This window comes from Silurus aristotelis, assembly GCF_946808225.1.
Source record: "Silurus aristotelis genome assembly, chromosome: 14".
Lineage (NCBI taxonomy): Eukaryota > Metazoa > Chordata > Actinopteri > Siluriformes > Siluridae > Silurus > Silurus aristotelis.
In genome coordinates, this window is record NC_139587.1 from 4582377 (window position 1) to 4601805 (window position 19429).

General features: G+C 38.4%; 2 protein-coding genes and 1 long non-coding RNA gene across 4 annotated transcripts; 2 read left to right on the forward strand and 1 right to left on the reverse strand.

The window, feature by feature from the left end:
- The first annotated feature begins 779 nt into the window (after positions 1 to 779).
- Positions 780 to 8512, forward strand: LOC310736446 (uncharacterized protein). 2 transcript variants are annotated; one of them, XM_083559942.1, is made up of 4 exons: positions 780 to 1163; positions 1497 to 1586; positions 2646 to 3799; positions 6983 to 8512. In XM_083559942.1, the coding sequence occupies exons 2-4, from the start codon at positions 1499 to 1501 to the stop codon at positions 8480 to 8482; spliced, it is 2742 nt and encodes a 913-aa protein (XP_083416068.1). In that variant the 5' UTR covers positions 780 to 1163; positions 1497 to 1498; the 3' UTR covers positions 8483 to 8512. The 2 variants fall into 2 exon arrangements, with proteins under 2 accessions (XP_083416068.1, XP_083416069.1); XM_083559943.1 differs by having other exon boundaries at positions 784 to 1163; positions 2646 to 3292.
- Positions 8513 to 10057: 1545 nt separating this feature from the next.
- Positions 10058 to 12309, forward strand: LOC310736447. Its single transcript, XR_014536557.1, has 2 exons — positions 10058 to 10196; positions 11833 to 12309. It is a non-coding gene; the product is annotated as an uncharacterized lncRNA (long non-coding RNA).
- Positions 12310 to 13077: 768 nt separating this feature from the next.
- cryba1l1 (crystallin, beta A1, like 1) lies at positions 13078 to 15863 on the reverse strand. Its single transcript, XM_083559989.1, has 6 exons — positions 15738 to 15863; positions 15332 to 15414; positions 15125 to 15243; positions 14857 to 14998; positions 13586 to 13728; positions 13078 to 13477 (listed from the first exon to the last, which is right to left on the reverse strand). The coding sequence occupies exons 2-6, from the start codon at positions 15404 to 15406 to the stop codon at positions 13330 to 13332; spliced, it is 627 nt and encodes a 208-aa protein (XP_083416115.1). The 5' UTR covers positions 15407 to 15414; positions 15738 to 15863; the 3' UTR covers positions 13078 to 13329.
- Between the last annotated feature and the right edge of the window lie 3566 nt (positions 15864 to 19429).

The window sequence follows — 19429 nt, forward strand, 5'->3', positions numbered from 1 at the left end:
CCACCACTACCCTGCACCACAGTAAGCATTGGTATTTCACAGGGTTTAGAGGGATAAGGATTAAGAACATGCGTGTATCATTCAGTCTGATGGCTTGAGAGAATATACACGGTCTGGTTGTGGGGCCCGAATGCTTTGGTAGCTTTTTCTTTTGCAGGAGGAAGAAGCATGTGTGTGTGTGTGTGTGTGTGTGTGCGTGCGCGTGATCTTGCACACTGCAACGTGCATTCCAATTAAGATATTTATTGTTATCTCTGTCTTTCTTTTTCTCATGTTTGCACACCTGAAGTCCATAAACAATAGTTTGCATTGTATAATTATCATCTCGCATATATGCATCTTTATTTGTTCTAAAATATAGATTATATAGGTATTTTTAAAAACGAATTTTAAACATGATAACACACACGACTTCACTATACTGTAAACTGGATGTGTTTTCGGGAATAAAAATAGTAAAACATTTACAAAATATAACTGAATTAAGCGAATATTATGATAGTGTCTGTAGCTCAGTGTCAGCCATTGACGCTGAAATGGTATGACCCGTTAAAGGGGCGTTTCCAATCTACATGTAGCTTTCTGACATGTATATTTTAGTGTTTATTCACAATATTAGTTTTTAACTCATTTCAGTAAAATACCTGATTTGCTCACTTGGTAGATTTAAGCTCCTTTGTGAAGGTCTTAATAGGAAGATTTACCCCTATAACCTCGCATTAATTGTTGAAAGTAGTGATCATTGAGTAGTCTTTTGACTAATTTATAGTTATTAGAATATGAGGGGAATAAAATGCATGAAAGAAAATAGTAAATAGCACGCTCAAGATGTTGTTTTTTGTGTGTAAATGAATTACTTTATTGGGTTGCAGTGTGGCTCATACCTGTCACATGCATGATGCTAAATAGTGTTTTGTATACATTTTGCTGATTGACACGCGGACACCATTAAAGATGTTCTGCACATAGAAACGACACTGCGCTCGCGGTGTCCTCGTGCAGCGGCGCGTGAGGAGTCCAGGTGCTGCAAAGATGCGCGCGACGTGCGTTAGTCTCGGCAGCACGCGACACGCGGAGAGCACGATTTCGGTGTGCGTAGCGCCGGACGCGACCGAGAGACGGCGTGGGTCCTTTGTTTTCAGGAGCCGGAGGAAAGCTAAAAGGTTAGGGGTTATATCTGAGTAAAACTTCTTTGTAAATACCCTTGGAGTTTGGGTTTCTTTTGGCCTGGTTGGTAGTCGAGGTTGCCAGGTTAACCTGGTCACCTGTTTAAGCCCCAACTTGCAGCACCTGCATGCATGTAGTGTTTATGATTGCACTTGGCATGACTGATAAGAAAGTGTAAACTGAGTCATGTCATGAAAAGTGATTTGAGCAATCCCACTGCATGCATGCATGCATATATACATACATACATGCATGCATGCATGACCTTTCATGTGCTCTGTTTAGTTAATGTCACTTAATGTCTTATACAGTATATTTGTGTGTGCCAGAAATGCTGCAGTTTGAGACTTTGCTTCTGAGACAGCTGCAGAAACAGCAAAACAGGGATGAGTTCTGTGACACTGTTTTACACACTCAAGGTGGGACATATTTCTCTCTCCCTCACACACACACACACACACACACACACACACACTCACTCACCAATTACAAGTACAAACTGAAACCTGGGTCCTTTACAACATCTATATGTGCAAACAAAACATTCAGTTGTATTTGTATAGCGCTTTTAATAATATTCTGGGAGACTGCGAGAGACACATAATGATTATTAATTATTCTTATTGTTACAAAGACACTGAATAGTGTCAGGATGCAAGTAGGGACTCGGGCATGACTAGCTATGGCAGCATAACTAAAAGGAATAGCCAGAAGGTAATACAGACATGAAGGATCTTTGGAATAAGCAACAGACTGTCACCACCATCACCAAACCTAAACAGGTGTGAGTAACGGGGATGACAGCATCCAAACATCCCAGTTTACCAAAACACTCTTATGTCCATGATCCTTCCAGATCTGCTCCTTAACTTAAGAAAAACCTATTGATAAAACTCTTAAATAAATGTTTTCAACATAGACTTGAAAACCGAGACTGGGTCTAAGTTCTACAACATTTTTAAAACTTTTTGCATGCTTAAAATACTGTCTATAAGAAAACACTATTAAATACAGGGAGTCCCCAAGGTACAATGGTTCAACTTTTTATCCAGAGTTCTGTTGTCTCCTGTGTTTTTGGTGTTTTCAAAAGCCTAATTTTTTGCTCTTGTCTCTCTTTTTTTTTACTAAACCAGAAACAGACACTGAAACAGTTTGTGTCCGGTTTCCCCCCTTGACGTTCTCTATTGTGCAAAATTATGTACTGTAATTTATTAAATTATCAACAAATTGCAGTATACTACCCCATACTGATCACCAGTCTTTAAGATTCCTGATATAAGATATACTTGCGATATTTTTACGTCACGATGGTGTCGTCATTGTAACGCGTCTCCATCGTAACTCGGCGACTTAAACCTTTTTCTGTAATTCTGTCGCTGCAAGCAAGGGATACGAAATCAAACATTAAGTGTTACCTACTGTAATACTGTCTCCTCTAGAAATTTTGCTGAAATGTATGTGTGTGTCATGTTCTCCAGGTGTGTCAGTGCCAGTACACAGCTGTGTGCTGTCTGCCTTCAGTCCCAGGCTCTATGGCACGCTATCCTCCATGCCAGCGCCAATGTCTGGCCAGAGAAGGCTAATCGAGCTCCAAGCTGTGGATGCGTGCACGCTGCTCAGCTTGGTTAGTTTGCTCTACTCAGGTCAGTTACAAGAGAACAGAGAGCAGGTTTTCTCAGCTGCACAAACATTGGGCATCGAGTTACCTCAGTGGCAAGAAGAAGAACGACACGGAGGAAAAGTGGGAAGAAGAAAAGACAGCGAGGATGTTGAACAAGATATGGAGAAAGAGGTGTATACAAGAAAGTGCGATGACAAGATGGCCAGAAGAATGGGAGAGGCCAGTAGAGGAGAGAACGAAAAGAAAAAAGAGAGTGGTACACAGACCGCGTGCGAGAGTGAAACAGATGGGAGAGATGCACAAACTGAGCTGGCATGTACAGAGCCTCAAAACCTCCAGACGGTCTATGTCATAGACCAGGTGACATGCTCCACCAATCAGGAGCTTGGCATTTGCATGGATCTCCATGATTCTTCTTTGGCAATGCAGGCAACCTATTCAGAACGGAAATCGACCACTTGTGATGTGATAACTGTGGCTCCTGAAACGATACACTGTCACAAAGTGAGTGAAATTGTCACTCTCCACCCTCATAATGGCTTTTTGGACCAATCAATGGTTGTGCCAGTTGGAGTCGATGCTATGAACGATCTAAAGCAGTATGAAGGCAACATACCTGGTTTCATCAACCACTTTTTGAATTCTTCTGACTCCTCAATCACAGGCAGGAGGGTCCAGGGTCATTCAGGGGGAGGGGCCAAAGAAGACCAAGTGGTAAAAAGAGCAAGTGCAGCAAGTAGACGGTCATTGAAAGAATGGGTAAGCTGGTTGGATGGTGGAAGAGGAGGCCGGCGAAGTCAAATGAAAAGGTGGGGATTGGTGGCAGGGTTAGCATGGCGGGGTCAGGGCGGGGGTCGAGTCGGCAGAATGCTGGAGACCAGAACAACAGGGAAGAATCCAAAGAAGAATTTCTGGCGACAGCGAGGCAAAAAGGTATTTGCGGAAGCAAAAGAGGCAAGAGGAAGAGACAGGCGCAGGAAGAGAGGCACAAATGCAGGCAGTCAGAGGCAGGTACGTGTCCTAAAACACCTTAGGCTCAGGGACTGGTGGTATAATTCGAAATTACCTTTCAATTTCTTATTCATTGAATCCTTTTTACCAGAAACTGTGGCTATAAATTGGTTTATTTATTCGACTGCATAGTTGTAAGTCCCTTTGTTAAATGTGGTCCTTTTGTGCCAGGGAACAGGGACATAAGAGTAGATCTAGAAATCTAGTTAATTGCACAAAATGCTTTGATAGGAGGAGCCTAATTCGACTACCAATCACACAGTCGAATCATTGCAGAGGTGTGATGAAACAAAGAAAATGCCATTTCAGTTATACGTGGGCGGTCATTGATTTCTCATAGAACTACTAGTTTTCTTCCAACAAGTTAATATTAAGCCTATTCTAATAATGTTGTAAATTAAAAATTTCATAAATGCACGGGCAATTTAGTTGATTTTATTCGATTTGTCAACATGTGAAATGCAAATCCTGTCAGCAATGTGGCCTTTCTGCAGTTATTTGTAGGGGTGCACAAGGTTCACGGTTCGGTAGGTATCTCGTTTTTAAGTCACAGTTTGGTTCAATTTCGGTAGAGTTAGGGGGAAGAAATGCAAAATGTAAAATTGCTTGTCCTTTTTTTATTTATTTTTTATTAACATTCGTGAACATCAGTATTTTACATTCTTAAATCAATTTTAAATAAAATGCCTGCTTGGTTAAGTAATATTTGAAATAAACTTTTAATATTTTATAATATTGTATAAAAATTTTTTTTTTTTTAATAAAATGGAATAAATGGAAAAAATTTCTATTTATTATATTTTTATTTATTATGTTTCAATTAATGCAACACACTATTTTATTAAATAAAATTAAATAAATGGAAAAATGTATTAAATAGTTTACATTTGTTAGACCAATTTTGGTGATACAAATGTGTTTTAAATTTAATATAAAATTTTCTAAACTTAAACCTTACTACTTATTTTAGCAAACTTTAACAAATGTCTTCATTCCTTCAATTCAATTCAATTAATTTTTATTTGTATAGCGCTTTTAACAATGAACATTGTCTCAAAGCAGCTTTACACAGATAATGTGGTGATTAAAAGTGAATATGTTCTTTATGAGTAAGTTTGTCCCTGATGAGCAAGCCGGTGGCGACTGTGGCAAGGAAAAACTCCCCGAGATGGCATAAGGAAGAAACCTTGAGAGGAACCAGACTCAAGAGGAAACCCATCCTCATCTGGGTTGCACCGAATGTCCATTTGTAGCAGATATACAATGTTGCGGGGTACAGTGATGGTGATCAGAAGCAAACTGTAGTCCTGAGTCAGTGTAGGAGACTGTTGACCTTAACTACAGTCCAACCAATCCTCAAAGCGCCCGTTCTTACTCCGGAATTTCATGGAACCACCTAAGGCGTTGATGAGAAACCGTCCCAAGCTGAACAGAGTGGCCTCCAGTCGACGAGAACACTCCAGAGGCAGACCTGGATGAAGTGGGAAGATTCACGGAGGGGAGAGGGGCAGGAACAGTGGTCACTGGAGCCTCAGGAGCAAGTTTAACTCGACCGAGAAAGAGAGAGAGAGAGAGAGAGAGAGAGAGAGAGAGAGAGAGAGAGAGAAGAGGGTGACAGGAAGAGAAGGATATGGATTATTAAGTGTCCTTATTGTTGTATGAAAGTTAATGTCACTGTGCAGTTTGGACTCCGGCAAGACTCGCTATGGCAGCATAACTAAAAGGGAGAACCAGAAGGTAACACAGACATGAGGGATCTCTGGGATAAGAGACGACCCAACACACCACCGTCAACAAACGTGTGAATGTGAGGGGACGACAGCATACAAATATCCCAGTTCACCAAACACTCAATATCCATGTTCCCTCCAGATCTGAGCCTTTACCTAAGAAAAAATCCACTGATAAAAGGCTTGATTAAATAAATATGTTTTCAACCTCGACTTGAACACTGAGACTGTGTCTGAGTCCTGAACACTGATTGGAAGGCTGTTCCATAACTTTGGGGTTTATAAGAGAAAGATCTGCCCCCTGCTGTAGTCTTCATTATTTAAGGAACCAACAGATAGCCTGCACCTATTGATTTAAGTAGGCGTGGAGGATCAGACTGGTACAGAAGTTCACTCAGATACTGAGGTGCGAGACCGTTAAGTGTTTTATACGTCAGTAGTAGTATTTTATAATCAATGCGAGATTTGATTGGGAGCCAGTGTAGACTAATTAAAGACTTATTAAAACAGGAGTGATGTGGTCATATTTCCTAGATCTAGTGAGGACTCTTGCTGCTGCATTCTGAACTAACTGAATCTTATTTATGCACTTATTTGCACACCCAGACAGTAAAGCATTACAGTAATCTAATCTAGAAGTAACAAAAGCATGAACTTCCATCCCTTATTCATTCACTCCCTCGATATGCGGAATTGTAAGGATTTAATTCTTTTTAAAGAAATTCTTGAAGCAAAAGCTAAACAATCCGTATCGCTAGACTGTCGTAAAAACATTGGCGATAACAGGAAGTGGCAGCGATTTCACGCATGCGCAAAACAATTTTTACAAAGCACTACAAATCGTATTTCGGTGCACTACAAATCCTATTTCCGGTATGGAGTGTGTAGCCACGGTGACACTGCGCTAACTCTAGTTTTTTTTTTATACCCCTGGCATTGTTGTGTATATTGTTTAGAATATATAAGTAAAAATAATTTTTAAACAAAACCGCAACACTGCACCCAAAATGCGAAGCGAAGACTGAACAAACTTGCTCTTCACCACTTAAAATGTTTGTGAGGGAACTCAGATTTTAACTATGTTCCTCACATAAAAAGGATTGCACTGGTACACATGTACACCGTACCAAAGCCCTGTACCAAAACAGTTGGGTACAAATATGTGTACTATTACTGCCCTAGCTATTTATTTTTTAGGTTTATTGGAAATTATATTATACATTTCTTTCTATATCTTTGTGTGATCTTCTGTACATCGTGGTTTTAAAATGTTATGAGGAATCGTTTTAACGACTACCTGGCATCATCCTTGTCGTTGTCCAGATAGCCCCCTCCCCTAATGTAGTTGGTTGTAAATTCAAATGAATGATCATACAATGCCGTACTGTCTGGTTAAAAAACTATATTTACGGTTCACATTACATGCTTAAATAACCTGCTTCTGCTTTCTCAGAACCAACCTTCACGCACGCGTAGGCCAAGAGGGCATCCTTGTCTACGCCCACTTCCTGCTTCCCAGAATGTTTCAAGGACGCTATCCGAACCAGACACTGTGGATGCTACAGCTCTTGGCCTGCTACACACCGTACCATCTGCTCAAACGGAGTCCGTTCAGCCTATTGACACATTCATAGATGACTTCATGGCAGGCCTCCATTTTCTACCCCTAGCAGAATATCAAAGCAATCAACAGAAGGCTATGCATCCCAATGGTCAGTCCATCAAGCCTTCAGATCCAAAGCAGCATCTTGAAGGTGAATTTGGTGATATTCTTGATCACTTTCTGAGGACATTCGACCAGCAAGTTGGTTGTTGTGGTTTAGATGTTGGAGATGAGCTATCACAAAACAAATTTGATGCCAGCAGTGACAAACTGGATCCCGTCACAGATCTATGGAGCACCACCACGAAAACACGTACACAGCTACATCCTTGCAGCACACACGTCCACCAACAAACACCACAAACAAACCTTTTACCCACCTCCAGCATGCTAGGCACTCAGCCACAACTGAAGTCTACAGTGAAACCATCAGTCACAGAGAAAACCAATACCCGAGTAGGCCAAATACCAGAACCAGAAATGGAGTTCCGAAGGCTTACTAGGAGCCAGAGCTTAAAGAGAAAGCTGGAAGCGACTTTAAATGCCTCTCAAAACCCTGTAAAGAGGAAGTGCAAAGAAAAACAGAGTGCTAACACAAAGAAGAAAAGACGAAAGGTTCATCGCGGGCAATCTGAAGCATGTGTAAACAAAAGTGGAGTCAACAACTTGAACAAAAACGGCAGTAAGAGGGCTTGCAAAGGTCGCAGTCAAAAAAGGGAAAAAAAAACAGGTGCACCAGATAGAAAAAGTAAAGTGAGCAAATATGGTAGAAATAAGAAGAGTGTCGAAAACCGCACTCACAGAATGGATTGTGTTTTTGCAAGGAAGACGAGGCACCAAACAAGAATGACTGAAATTAATGGTCGTGGTGAGAATGTTGGAGAAGATCGTATATCTAATGATTTCCAGGCTGGTCAATCATCTGCAAAGAGCCAAATACAAGAAACCTGTATTGAGTTAGCTTCTTCAGCTATGGAGAAGGTGAGAATGCTTCTCCAGCTCCAAGATGAGGAAGAAGACGAAGGAGCAAATGAGAGTGTTAGAATAGACAGCGGAAATAATGAAGGAAATGGAAGACTGATTAGTCATAAATGCATATTAAGAGCTGAAGAAAGACCCCCTGGGGAGAATAGTTTGCCAGGATATCTTAGAGACGTGGGAAAAGTGAACAGAGAGGTTAAGGGGGTAGGGAGCGGTTTAAAGGTAGGGAGACAAAAGCAAGAATACAAAGGAAAAACAGCAGAAGGAAGGAGACGGGAAGAACTTGGAACTAAAGAATGCAGCACGAGCGTCCAGCTGAATCTGGCCTCAAATGGAGGTGAGGAGGATTACATTGTGGGCTGTATTTAAAGAAATCTCAGAACTGCTACTGTTTTTATCAAAATTGCACAAGTATTAAAAGAGAATACAATAAATGACTATTTATGGAAATTAAATAGAACTTCAGAACAGTCGAAAAAGAAAAAAGGGATATTGCCGGCTTCATTTGTGATGGACGAGAGTTATCTAGTTTATGGGAATTGGCAAGACCAAAAATCTGATCTCCCATTCAAAGATCATAGAATCAGGTCACTTCCTGTGCATACAGTCACTAAATAATCGAAGATGTATCAGTTTGATCTTTGTACAATATAAATGTAATATATATTATATTTATATAAATATAAATGGAATATAAATTAAATGTTACACGTTTGTGATAAACTATTCAGAATTTTGATGGTTTTAATTGTAATGATTGTATTAGCCATGTTGCTCTCTATATATTGTGGTGATTCTGTAGCTATCTACACTAGGGATGGAAAGATTCACCGCTTAGCGTCGTTTCATCGGCAGTAAAGTTAACATTGTGACGCGTCGTATTTGTACGTATTTATGTATCGCGATGCATCGTTTTTAACATATTTGTGTCAGTAAAAAACTAATTACATAGAATTATAAGTAGATGCGCTATACTTTTTATTATTTTGAAAGTGATCAATAATTTGTAACTAATAGTTTATACTGTGTGTAGATTAATTTCTCCTCGCTAAATTGTTTTTCAATAACGTTTTCCCAGCACCACTGCTGCCACACGAATATGTCGTATCACATCGAATATAGATTAACATGGCAGAGGTAGAGCTGCATCTTCCTGGAGACGGAACAGAAAAACGTCTGGTTTTATTAAATTTTTTTTTACAAAGGCGTGTTTGTGAAAGGGGCTATGCGTTAGAAGTCAGAACGCACTTAAGTAAATTAATGATTTGCTGTCTGGACCAAAGAAATAAAATGTAACTATTTGTAACATACTGAATTGCAAAGCATATTTTTTTTATTGCATCGTATTGCATTGAAATTGTGTTGAAATCGGATTCTAATCGTGGCGAATTGTATTACATCGCATCGGTAGCTGCTTCACATGTATCTTTATTGTATCGTGTCATTGGCTATGCATCGAGATGCGAATCGCATCGGCCTCACTTATGAAGATGTACATCTCTAATATACAGCATTCTTTATTTGTGACTGTATTCAGGCTTGTGTTCACAGTGGTAGCTACACATCTCCTACACGTCTTTTGGATAAGGGATGTAGCCTTTTATTGTGATCATTTTAACTGTTTTGTCTGTTTGTTTGTTTTCCACCCTCAACTTTTCCAGGCAAAGAAAAAGGAAAAAATGACAGCCAGGTTTCCCTCAGCACTACAGTCACAAACGCACGGTTGAGTGATCCAGTCGCAGCTCTAGGGCTACATTTGCTTCAGAGTAATGCTCTGCTGCCTTCTACCCAAAGCCCCACAGATAGTAAAGAAGATGACTTAGGAAATGCATCCGCCACACAACCTTGCCAAGAGCTTCTCAGCCTACACACATCCACAAAAAACCTTCAGCAGATGGAAGCGGATGAAGAAGATGATGTGGATGTGCTGGAGGTGTCCAGTGGAGCCTCTGAGCTGCTTCCAGTTTCACCTGTGATCTTTGAGGTGGATCTGAGCACAGAGGAGGAGGAAGTTGAAGATGTTGAGATTGATGTGCTTGGTCTAGAACAGGATTAGCCAAGTGGAATAATTTCAGCTATTACGGTAAGGCAAATTTTAGTGTGAATTTTCGAGTTTCTTGGTCCAGTACATTTTGGACGTGTGTCAAGCGAATGGGTTGTGGTCTGGATAAAGGTTGGGATTCAGCCCAACCTTTATTTTATTGAACTACATTATAGGGTATTATGGGCTTTTATGTGTAGAGTTTAGACATGTATTAGAATTAAGTTCTTAAATATACATTCTCACATGTATATTTATGATTTTTAAGTTAAAAAAATATTTTACACACACACAGTACTATGCAGGTATATGTAAAAAAAATGTGCGGTGTGTGTGTGTGTGTGTGTGTGTGTGTGTGTGTGTGTGTGTGTATATTAGCAACCATTTTAGTATTTCTTCTCAAAAGACAAAACTATAGAAATATAGTTAATGTGCAGTTTGTAAAGCAGTAGAGATTTACTGTCCTCTGAAAAGAACTAAACATACATCCATTATTGTAAAAATAGCTGGCAACAAAAGTAAGTGCTGTCTGTTATAACAGCATGTCCTATTCATCATGTTCCTGTTTTTTGTTTGCTTGACAGGACCATACAATTTGTGTATCTTGTATTAGAGCAGTTAAAATTTGGTGTTTTGAGTACAATTCTCTCATACTGACCACTGGATTTTCAACATGGCACCTCATGGCAAAGAAAAGGATTTGAGTGATGACCTCGTCTATAAGAAGATCAGTTACAGTACAGTGGTCAGGGACATATAGAGGTTTTCCACGGTGGGCTCCACTCAGAACAGACCTCTCAAGGGTCCATCAAAGAAGTCGAGTCCTCGTGGTGTGTTTCAGGTGCAGAAGGTGCTCCAAAAAACAGATGCATGACTGATGCAGCATTGCTTTTGACACACTGTCAAGGTTAAGTCTGATGAGACTAAGATACACTTGTTTGGCTCAGATGGTGTCCTGCATGTGTGACGACACTTTGGTGAGGAGCACCAAGAAAATTGTCTTGCTTACAGTCAAGCATGGTGGTGGTAGCATCATGGTCTGAGGCTGCATGGGGAGCTGCGGTTCAATAAAGTTAACCATGGATTCCAACATGTACTGTGACCTAAAGCAGAGCTTGATACCCTCCCTTCAGAAACTGGGCCGATCAGCAGTTTTTCAACATAAGAACAACCCCAAACACACAGCCAAGATGATGACTGCCTTGCTGAAGGTGAAGATGGTGTGGCGGTGTATGTCTTCAGACCTGAACCCTTTTGAGCACCTGTGGGGATCCTCAAGCAGAAGGTGGAGAAGTGTCATGTGTCTAAAATCCAGCAGTTATGATGTCATTATGGAGGTGTGAAAGAGGATCCCAGCAACAACCTGTGCAGCTCTGTTGAATTCCATGCCCAGGAGGATTAAGATAAGGAGCTGCTAGATAACAAAGAGTGCTCACATTAAAAAACTGACACTTTGGACCGTTTTGACATGTTTACTTAGGGTGTACTCACTTTTGCTTCCAGCTATTTTGACAATAATGGGTGTATATTAAGTTATTTTTAGAGGACAGAAAATCTATATTGTTATACAAGTAGTGTATATGTGTATATATATATATAATTTATATATATCATTTGTTTTAAAATATCCTTTTATGACTGACATTGACTCACCTGTTCTTTTATTTTCATACAACAGGACCCCCACACACTTCAGATCTGCTATAATGAGAGTTAATGGAGGAAACGGGTATAGAGTCCTGCATAGTTTTTTATATGTCAGACTGAGTTGCCATGTGGCTAGAGACTGGACTTTACATCAAGTCACTAACTATTGAAAGGTTTAAGTTTTATTTGTTTTACATAACAATTGCTGAACAAGTCCCTTTATTCCATCTAGTTTCCTTTTAAAATTGTAGCTGCAGAAGGGGAATGGACAAAGTGCAGGATTTGTATGATTGGTTTGATAAGTTTGGACTTTTTCATGTGTTTAGTTCATTAGTTTAACGTCAAGCTTTAAGCCAGGAGTTCTATATGTGACTGTTAGTGTCTATTGCAACACTGTTTACATGCCTTTCATCTTAACTATTACATTTTCTTAACGTTCAGCAATTTATTAGTTGTTTGTAACCTTTTGTTGTGTTAATGATTAATAAAACATTGATTTGTAATTTTATTATGTGTTGAGTTATTTGGGGTCAGGTCTAAATTTTTAGTTGATCAACCTTGAAATTTACTTGCAGGGAATTTTCTCTCTGGAGCTATGCGAGATGTTAAACAGTAATTGCCACTCAGACATGGCAAAATCAGGTTTGGACTGACCTGGGTGTAGTTCACAACTGATTCTTCTTATTATTTTGGCACAAACAAAAAAAAAAAGAAACATTTAATACAATGTTTTGATTTGATTTGACCGTCACACAGCCTCCAGCCTTATTATTTATTACCTTATAAATAGCACTTGATACAGCACACCCTGTTTTGTAAAATACAGCATCAGAAAGAGAAAGATTACAAAAATGCTGTATCTGCTGTTGAGAATTGTACGACCAAATTTTCTTTTGTATAGTGCACATATAAATATATAATCATGGCAACCAGATTCTAAATTAATGTCGCTTCGTAACTTGTACAGGTTGTACGCAAGTTAAGCATTCTTTTGATCTAATGTATTAAGCTGTAAACAAGTATCCAATACATTGTTTTAATTAATGATTTCTTTAGAAAACCACTATTCTTGAAATTCTTGGCTTAAATATGATAAAATATGATATTGTGGTGTTCTGTTTAGATAATAATCAGTTTTTCTCAAAAACTCAAATTTGGGTGCCTGGGATGCTGTGATCGATATCACACAATGTTCAGAACACCACAAGTTAAGTGTTTGCTTCACACACACACACACACACACACACAAATATATGCAATAATACTGAAGTGAACCTGGGTTTATTATGCATTTATTGGGTTTACAATGTTTTTTGCTCCATCACACCTGAGCTGTACTTGACTAATCCCCTCACAGGGGTGTGGCCTTGCTATTTTTGATGAGAATATGTTGAGCAGCATAGGAAACATGGTTTAGCACCTGACAAGAAACTGTGTAGGACAGAATGGCTGCATGGTGTGTGGTAGAGTAGGGTGTGCAAGGTGTGTGTGTTTGTCGGTGGGGGTGTTTGGGAGTGACGCTGTTCCGTTAGTGCTGGATTCTACGGATGGACTGGATCTGAGGAGTCTGACTATGGGAGCCCCAGTTCTTCCAGTGCTGGTAATCTCCGCTGTGCTTCTCACACTCCATGATGTACTGCCTGCCCCTGTATCCTGGGAACTCATAACACACAAAACTACACATGTGCACACAAACACACACACACAATGGCCAGAGGGAGAGTTTAAAAATGGCTGGTTTAAATTGAAACGTTGTTTTGTGTTTGTTTGGGGCTGGAACTCACGCGCCACACTGCACATGCATGGAGCCCACTTCCATTCCACACCAGCCCATAGCCTGCAGAGAGGGGTAGTCATCGCACACTTCTGTACAACGACCCAGGAAGTTTTCCTTCTCATAGATCGTCATACGGCTGCTCTGGTGAGCCTGAGGACACAAAAACAAAGTTGCATCACGCACACTTTATAAAAGCTCTATAGTTTACAGTACAGATAACTAACAACCCAGTTATAATAATTAATGTAATGTGTTGACTGTGGGGGACACAAATCATGTACTTAAACCATGTAGTTAAACTTTTACTTGAGTTAAAGTACAAAAGTATTTGCCTTCAAATGTACTTAAGTACTATGATTCATTATGGCTATAATGTTTTATCAATTTTATTACAAGACTCTTTTCTTAATTAACTCAGTTTATGTGAAAAGACTAATATTACTCTTAGCTCACCAATCTATTCTATATCAAACACTGATTGATATCTATTACAATTATCATGAAACCAAAACCTTCTTTTTTTAACTACTTCAGAGTCAGGAGTTTCTTTCATCATTGATTCCTCTCAAAATGTTCTGCTTGCTGTTTAACTGACGCTGAACTGTATGTCTGTGCTATGAAGATACCACCAAGTGCCAATCAATATGAGTTCAAAACTAAAATACTCCACCAATGTACAGATACTTTAAAAAGCTACTTAAGTGCAGTAATGAATTTGTTTACTTTGTTACTGTCCACCACTTTTTATTGATTTGTTCAGGAAAAATGTTCATGGTCAGAATTTTTGTAGGGAAAATGTTCAGAAAGGAATGTAACTGATGGTATTTGAGGATGACGAGTAGTGAAGAAAAAAGCTTTAATGCATTTAATTGATAAATTATATATGATCATATATGTAAGTAAAACATTTTGGAGCTGTAGCTTACAACTCCATAACGGTACTTTTAAAAGGGAGCTGTTTTGTATTAGAATTTAGACAATTTAATTATTAAATATAGGAAACTAAGATTATTTGAATAACTCCAATACTGTATGTAATGGATGTAAAGTCACATAAACTAAAGACTATAACAAAAGAGGACTAGACTAATTGAACTGATGTGCATTAGGAGAATGGACTTTACTATTAGAATGCATTAACAGTTTTCAAATCTAGAAAAAATCCTAAATTATAAATATAATTTCATCTGCTATGCATTATGCTTTACTATAATATTCGAATTTGTTCTTTCTAAAGATTATTCAGACTTCAATGCATGTGGAGAAAGAAATACTCACGGCACAGAAGATGGGCCTGAAGGACATAAATCTTTCGACGTGGTAGGCCAGGTTTCCACAGTAGGAGTCCCAGTGAGGGTATTCACCTCTCTCCAAGACAAACTGTTGTCCTTGGAAATCATGGTGTTCATAACCCACCCAGCTGAGGAAAGCAAGGGTCAGCGTTTTAATGCTCGGAAGCATACAAGCTTTGAACCATTAAGGTACATCCCAAAATACAGAGCTCTTGCTGACTGGCTTATATGCCTATATAGTGACACACACTTACGCGCCACTCTCCACACGGATGGAGCGGATGTTGTCGAAGCCACACTGCTGGATGTTGCAGCACTCCGAAGTGAACTCCTGACACTTGCCCTGAAAGTGCTCCTGCTCGAATACGGTCACCTGCGGGACCATGAACATTGAGATCAGATGTGTAGACTTGTATATTATGTTCTATGCATAACCATATTTGATGCATGTCTTTTCATACTTTAAAGAATGGTGCCATGCCCATGCCAGAGTGCATCATGGGATACATCATGTTGGATCGACTGAACCGGTACATTTTTATTCCTGAGGAACAAAATCAATTTTTTTTTAAGTAGTAGATACAAAGGTAGGAAAGATATAGGTACTGGGAGTGTAAATGCAAGTTATCAAGATATTAAGAATGAATGAATTAAAAATTCAATTCATAAAAATAATTATATGAAATACTCAACATAACAACATAAATATTAAAATGTACAAGCATAATACATCTCAAAATAATGTCACTATAGTATTTTATTGTAACTGAGCTAGGCCATGTGACCAACTATTGTTTGTTTATGTCCTGGTTATTTCATAGGTCGTATATAAAGACGAATTTGTGTGAAGTTCTTTTGCACTCTTACCGTTGTTCTTCCGTCACACCTCACACCTGAACGCCTGACACGCGTGGAGTTTTCAGAGCATCTGGCTCACAGGTTTTATACAGAACTCTGGGAGCGCGCACCGGACCTCTGCTCAGTGTCTGGTGTAAGTGCGCGTCCACGTGTGGGGCATGTGCAGCTGCACTATTGCCACTAGCTCAGCACATTTGTTACAGAAGTGTGTGTGTGTGTGTGTGTGTGTGTGTGTGTGTGTGTGTGTGTGTGTGTGTGTGTGTGTGTGTATGCATTGGGTCTCTTGCATAGAGAGAGGTGAATAGAAGAGAGGGTGTGTAAAAAAACTGGGCACACAAAAGGGCATCCACAGACATGTTCTCTCTGGTCAGCACTCCTGTGCAGGACACAAAAAGGTCCCAAGTACCTAGGATTAAAGACACAGCCTGGTGTGTGTGTGTGTGTGTGTGTGTGTGTGTGTGTGTGTGTGTGTGTGTGTGTGTGTGTGTGTGTGTGTGTGTGTGTGTTTGGAGGTTTTTTGTATATGTACATGGAGAGTTTGATTATACAGTAAGGGTTGTACAGAAAAAGGTTACAACCACAACAATCAGAGCTATAAGTTGTCCAGTTGTCCCTCTTGGTAAAACCCATTCAAGTTCTGTGCTTTTGGTTTTATATATTAATTTCTATATGAACTTGAACCATTGAAGGAAACTCAGCACCCTTTACTATTAAAATAACTTGAACCCTCAAAGAAAGTATCCTAAGTTGGACACTTGTGATTTCACTTCCACACATTTGCATGTTTTTCACAAAATTCCTCACAACTCATTCAGTTTAATTTTCCTCACTTCCCTTAAGTTATTGTTATATTTCAGAGAAAACATTTATACAACCTTTTATACCTTAACACCATAAGAGAGCTACCTCTTACATACACATTTGTATATAGTGTACCTTTTCAGCTTAAATGCTTTTACCTCTACTATTAATTACTACTGCCACCACTATTACCACCACTACTACTCTTAGTACCACTACTACTACTACTACTACTACTACAGTACTACTACTACTACTACTACTACTACTACTACTACAGTACTACTACTACTACTACTACTACTACTACTACTACTACTACAGTACTACTACTACTACTACTACTACTACTACTACTACTACAGTACTACTACTACTACTACTACTACTACTACTACTACTACTACAGTACTACTACTACTACTACTACTACTACTACTACAGTACTACTACTACTACTACTACTACTACTACTACTACTACTACTACTACTACACTACTACTACTACTACTACTACTACTACCACTACAGTACTACTACTACTACTACAGTACTACTACTACTACTACTACTACTACTACTACTACAGTACTACTACTACTACTACTACTACAGTACTACTACTACTACTACTACAGTACTACTACTACTACTACTACAGTACTACTACTACTACAGTACTACTACTACTACTACTACTACAGTACTACTACTACTACTACTACTACTACTACTACTACAGTACTACTACTACTACAGTACTACTACTACTACTACTACTACTACTACAGTACTACTACTACTACTACTACTACTACAGTACTACTACTACTACTACTACTACTACTACTACCATTACAGTACTACTACTACAGTACTACTACTACTACAGTACTACTACTACTACTACTACTACTACTACTACTCTTAGTACTACTACTACTACTACGACAGTACTACTACTACTACTACTACTACTACAGTACTACTACTACTACTACTACTACTACTACTACTACTACTACAGTACTACTACTACTACTACTACTACTACTACAGTACTACTACTACTACAGTACTACTACTACTACTACTACTACTACTACTACAGTACTACTACTACTACTACTACTACAGTACTACTACTACTACTACTACTACTACTACTACTACTACTACAGTACTACTACTACTACTACTACTACTACTACTACTACTACTACTACAGTACTACTACTACTACTACTACTACTACTACAGTACTACTACTACTACAGTACTACTACTACTACTACTACTACTACTACAGTACTACTACTACTACTACTACTACAGTACTACTACTACTACTACTACTACAGTACTACTACTACTACTACTACTACTACTACTACTACTACAGTACTACTACTACTACTACTACTACTACTACTACTACTACTACAGTACTACTACTACTACTACTACTACTACTACTACTACTACTACAGTACTACTACTACTACTACTACTACTACTACTACAGTACTACTACTACTACTACTACTACTACTACTACAGTACTACTACTACTACTACTACTACTACTACTACTACTACTACTACTACTACTACTATTAGTACTTCTAGTACTAATACTGCCACCAGTATTACCACCACTACTACTCTTAGTACTACTACTACTACTACTATTAGTATTTCTAGTACTAATATTACCTCTACTATTACCACTACTACTACAGTACTACTACTACTACTACTATTAGTACTTCTAGTACTAATACTACCTCTACTATTACCACTACTACTACAGTACTACTACTACTAGATAGATAGATAGATAGATAGATAGATAGATAGATAGATAGATAGATAGATAGATAGATAGATAGATAGATAGATAGATAGATACAACTTTATTGTCATTGCATAGTACAGGTACATAACAACGAAATGCAGTTTGGCATCTACCAGAAGTGCAAAATGTAGCAGTCGTGCAAAAGTGCAAATAAATATATGGCACATTTACAGCAAGTTATAGTGATAATATGTAAACATATGTAAAGTAAATAAATACAAAGGCAGTAACAGTGCAATAACAGTGCAAAAACAGTGCAGTAACTACTACTACTATTAGTACTTCTAGTACTAATATTACCACTACAATTACCACCACTACTACTCTTAGTACTACTACAGTACTACTACTACTATTAGTACTTCTAGTACTAATATTACCTCTACTATTACCACTACTACTACAGTACTACTACTACTACTACTACTATTAGTACTTCTAGTACTAATACTACCTCTACTATTACCACTACTACTACAGTACTACTACTACTACTATTAGTACTTCTAGTACTTATACTACCATTACAATTACCACCACTACTACTCTTAGTACTACTACAGTACTACTACTACTACTATTAGTACTTGTAGTACTAATACTAACTCTACTATTACCACTACTACTACTACTAATAATAATAATAATAATAATAATAATAATAATTTACTGTACAATCCTTGTTGTATTGTTTCCCAGAGTCTGTGCATGTCATAAAAGGTTTTAAAAGTTTATTATTTATTTCCGAATGCAATAGTTTATCATAATGACAGCGTGTTTAACCAAATTGTGGATTATGGCCTGACTCAGTAATTTTATTAAGGATTTTCAAATGTGAAAAATCTAAAAGAAAAATTGTACATTATTATTTCTCTGTACAGATATGCTTGTTATTACTATAGTTTCTCTAATCTGTCTGTGTTAATACATAGTATGTGATATACTACTACTACAGTACTACTACTACTACTACTACTACTACTACAGTACTACTACTACTACTACTACTACTACTACTACTACTACTACAGTACTACTACT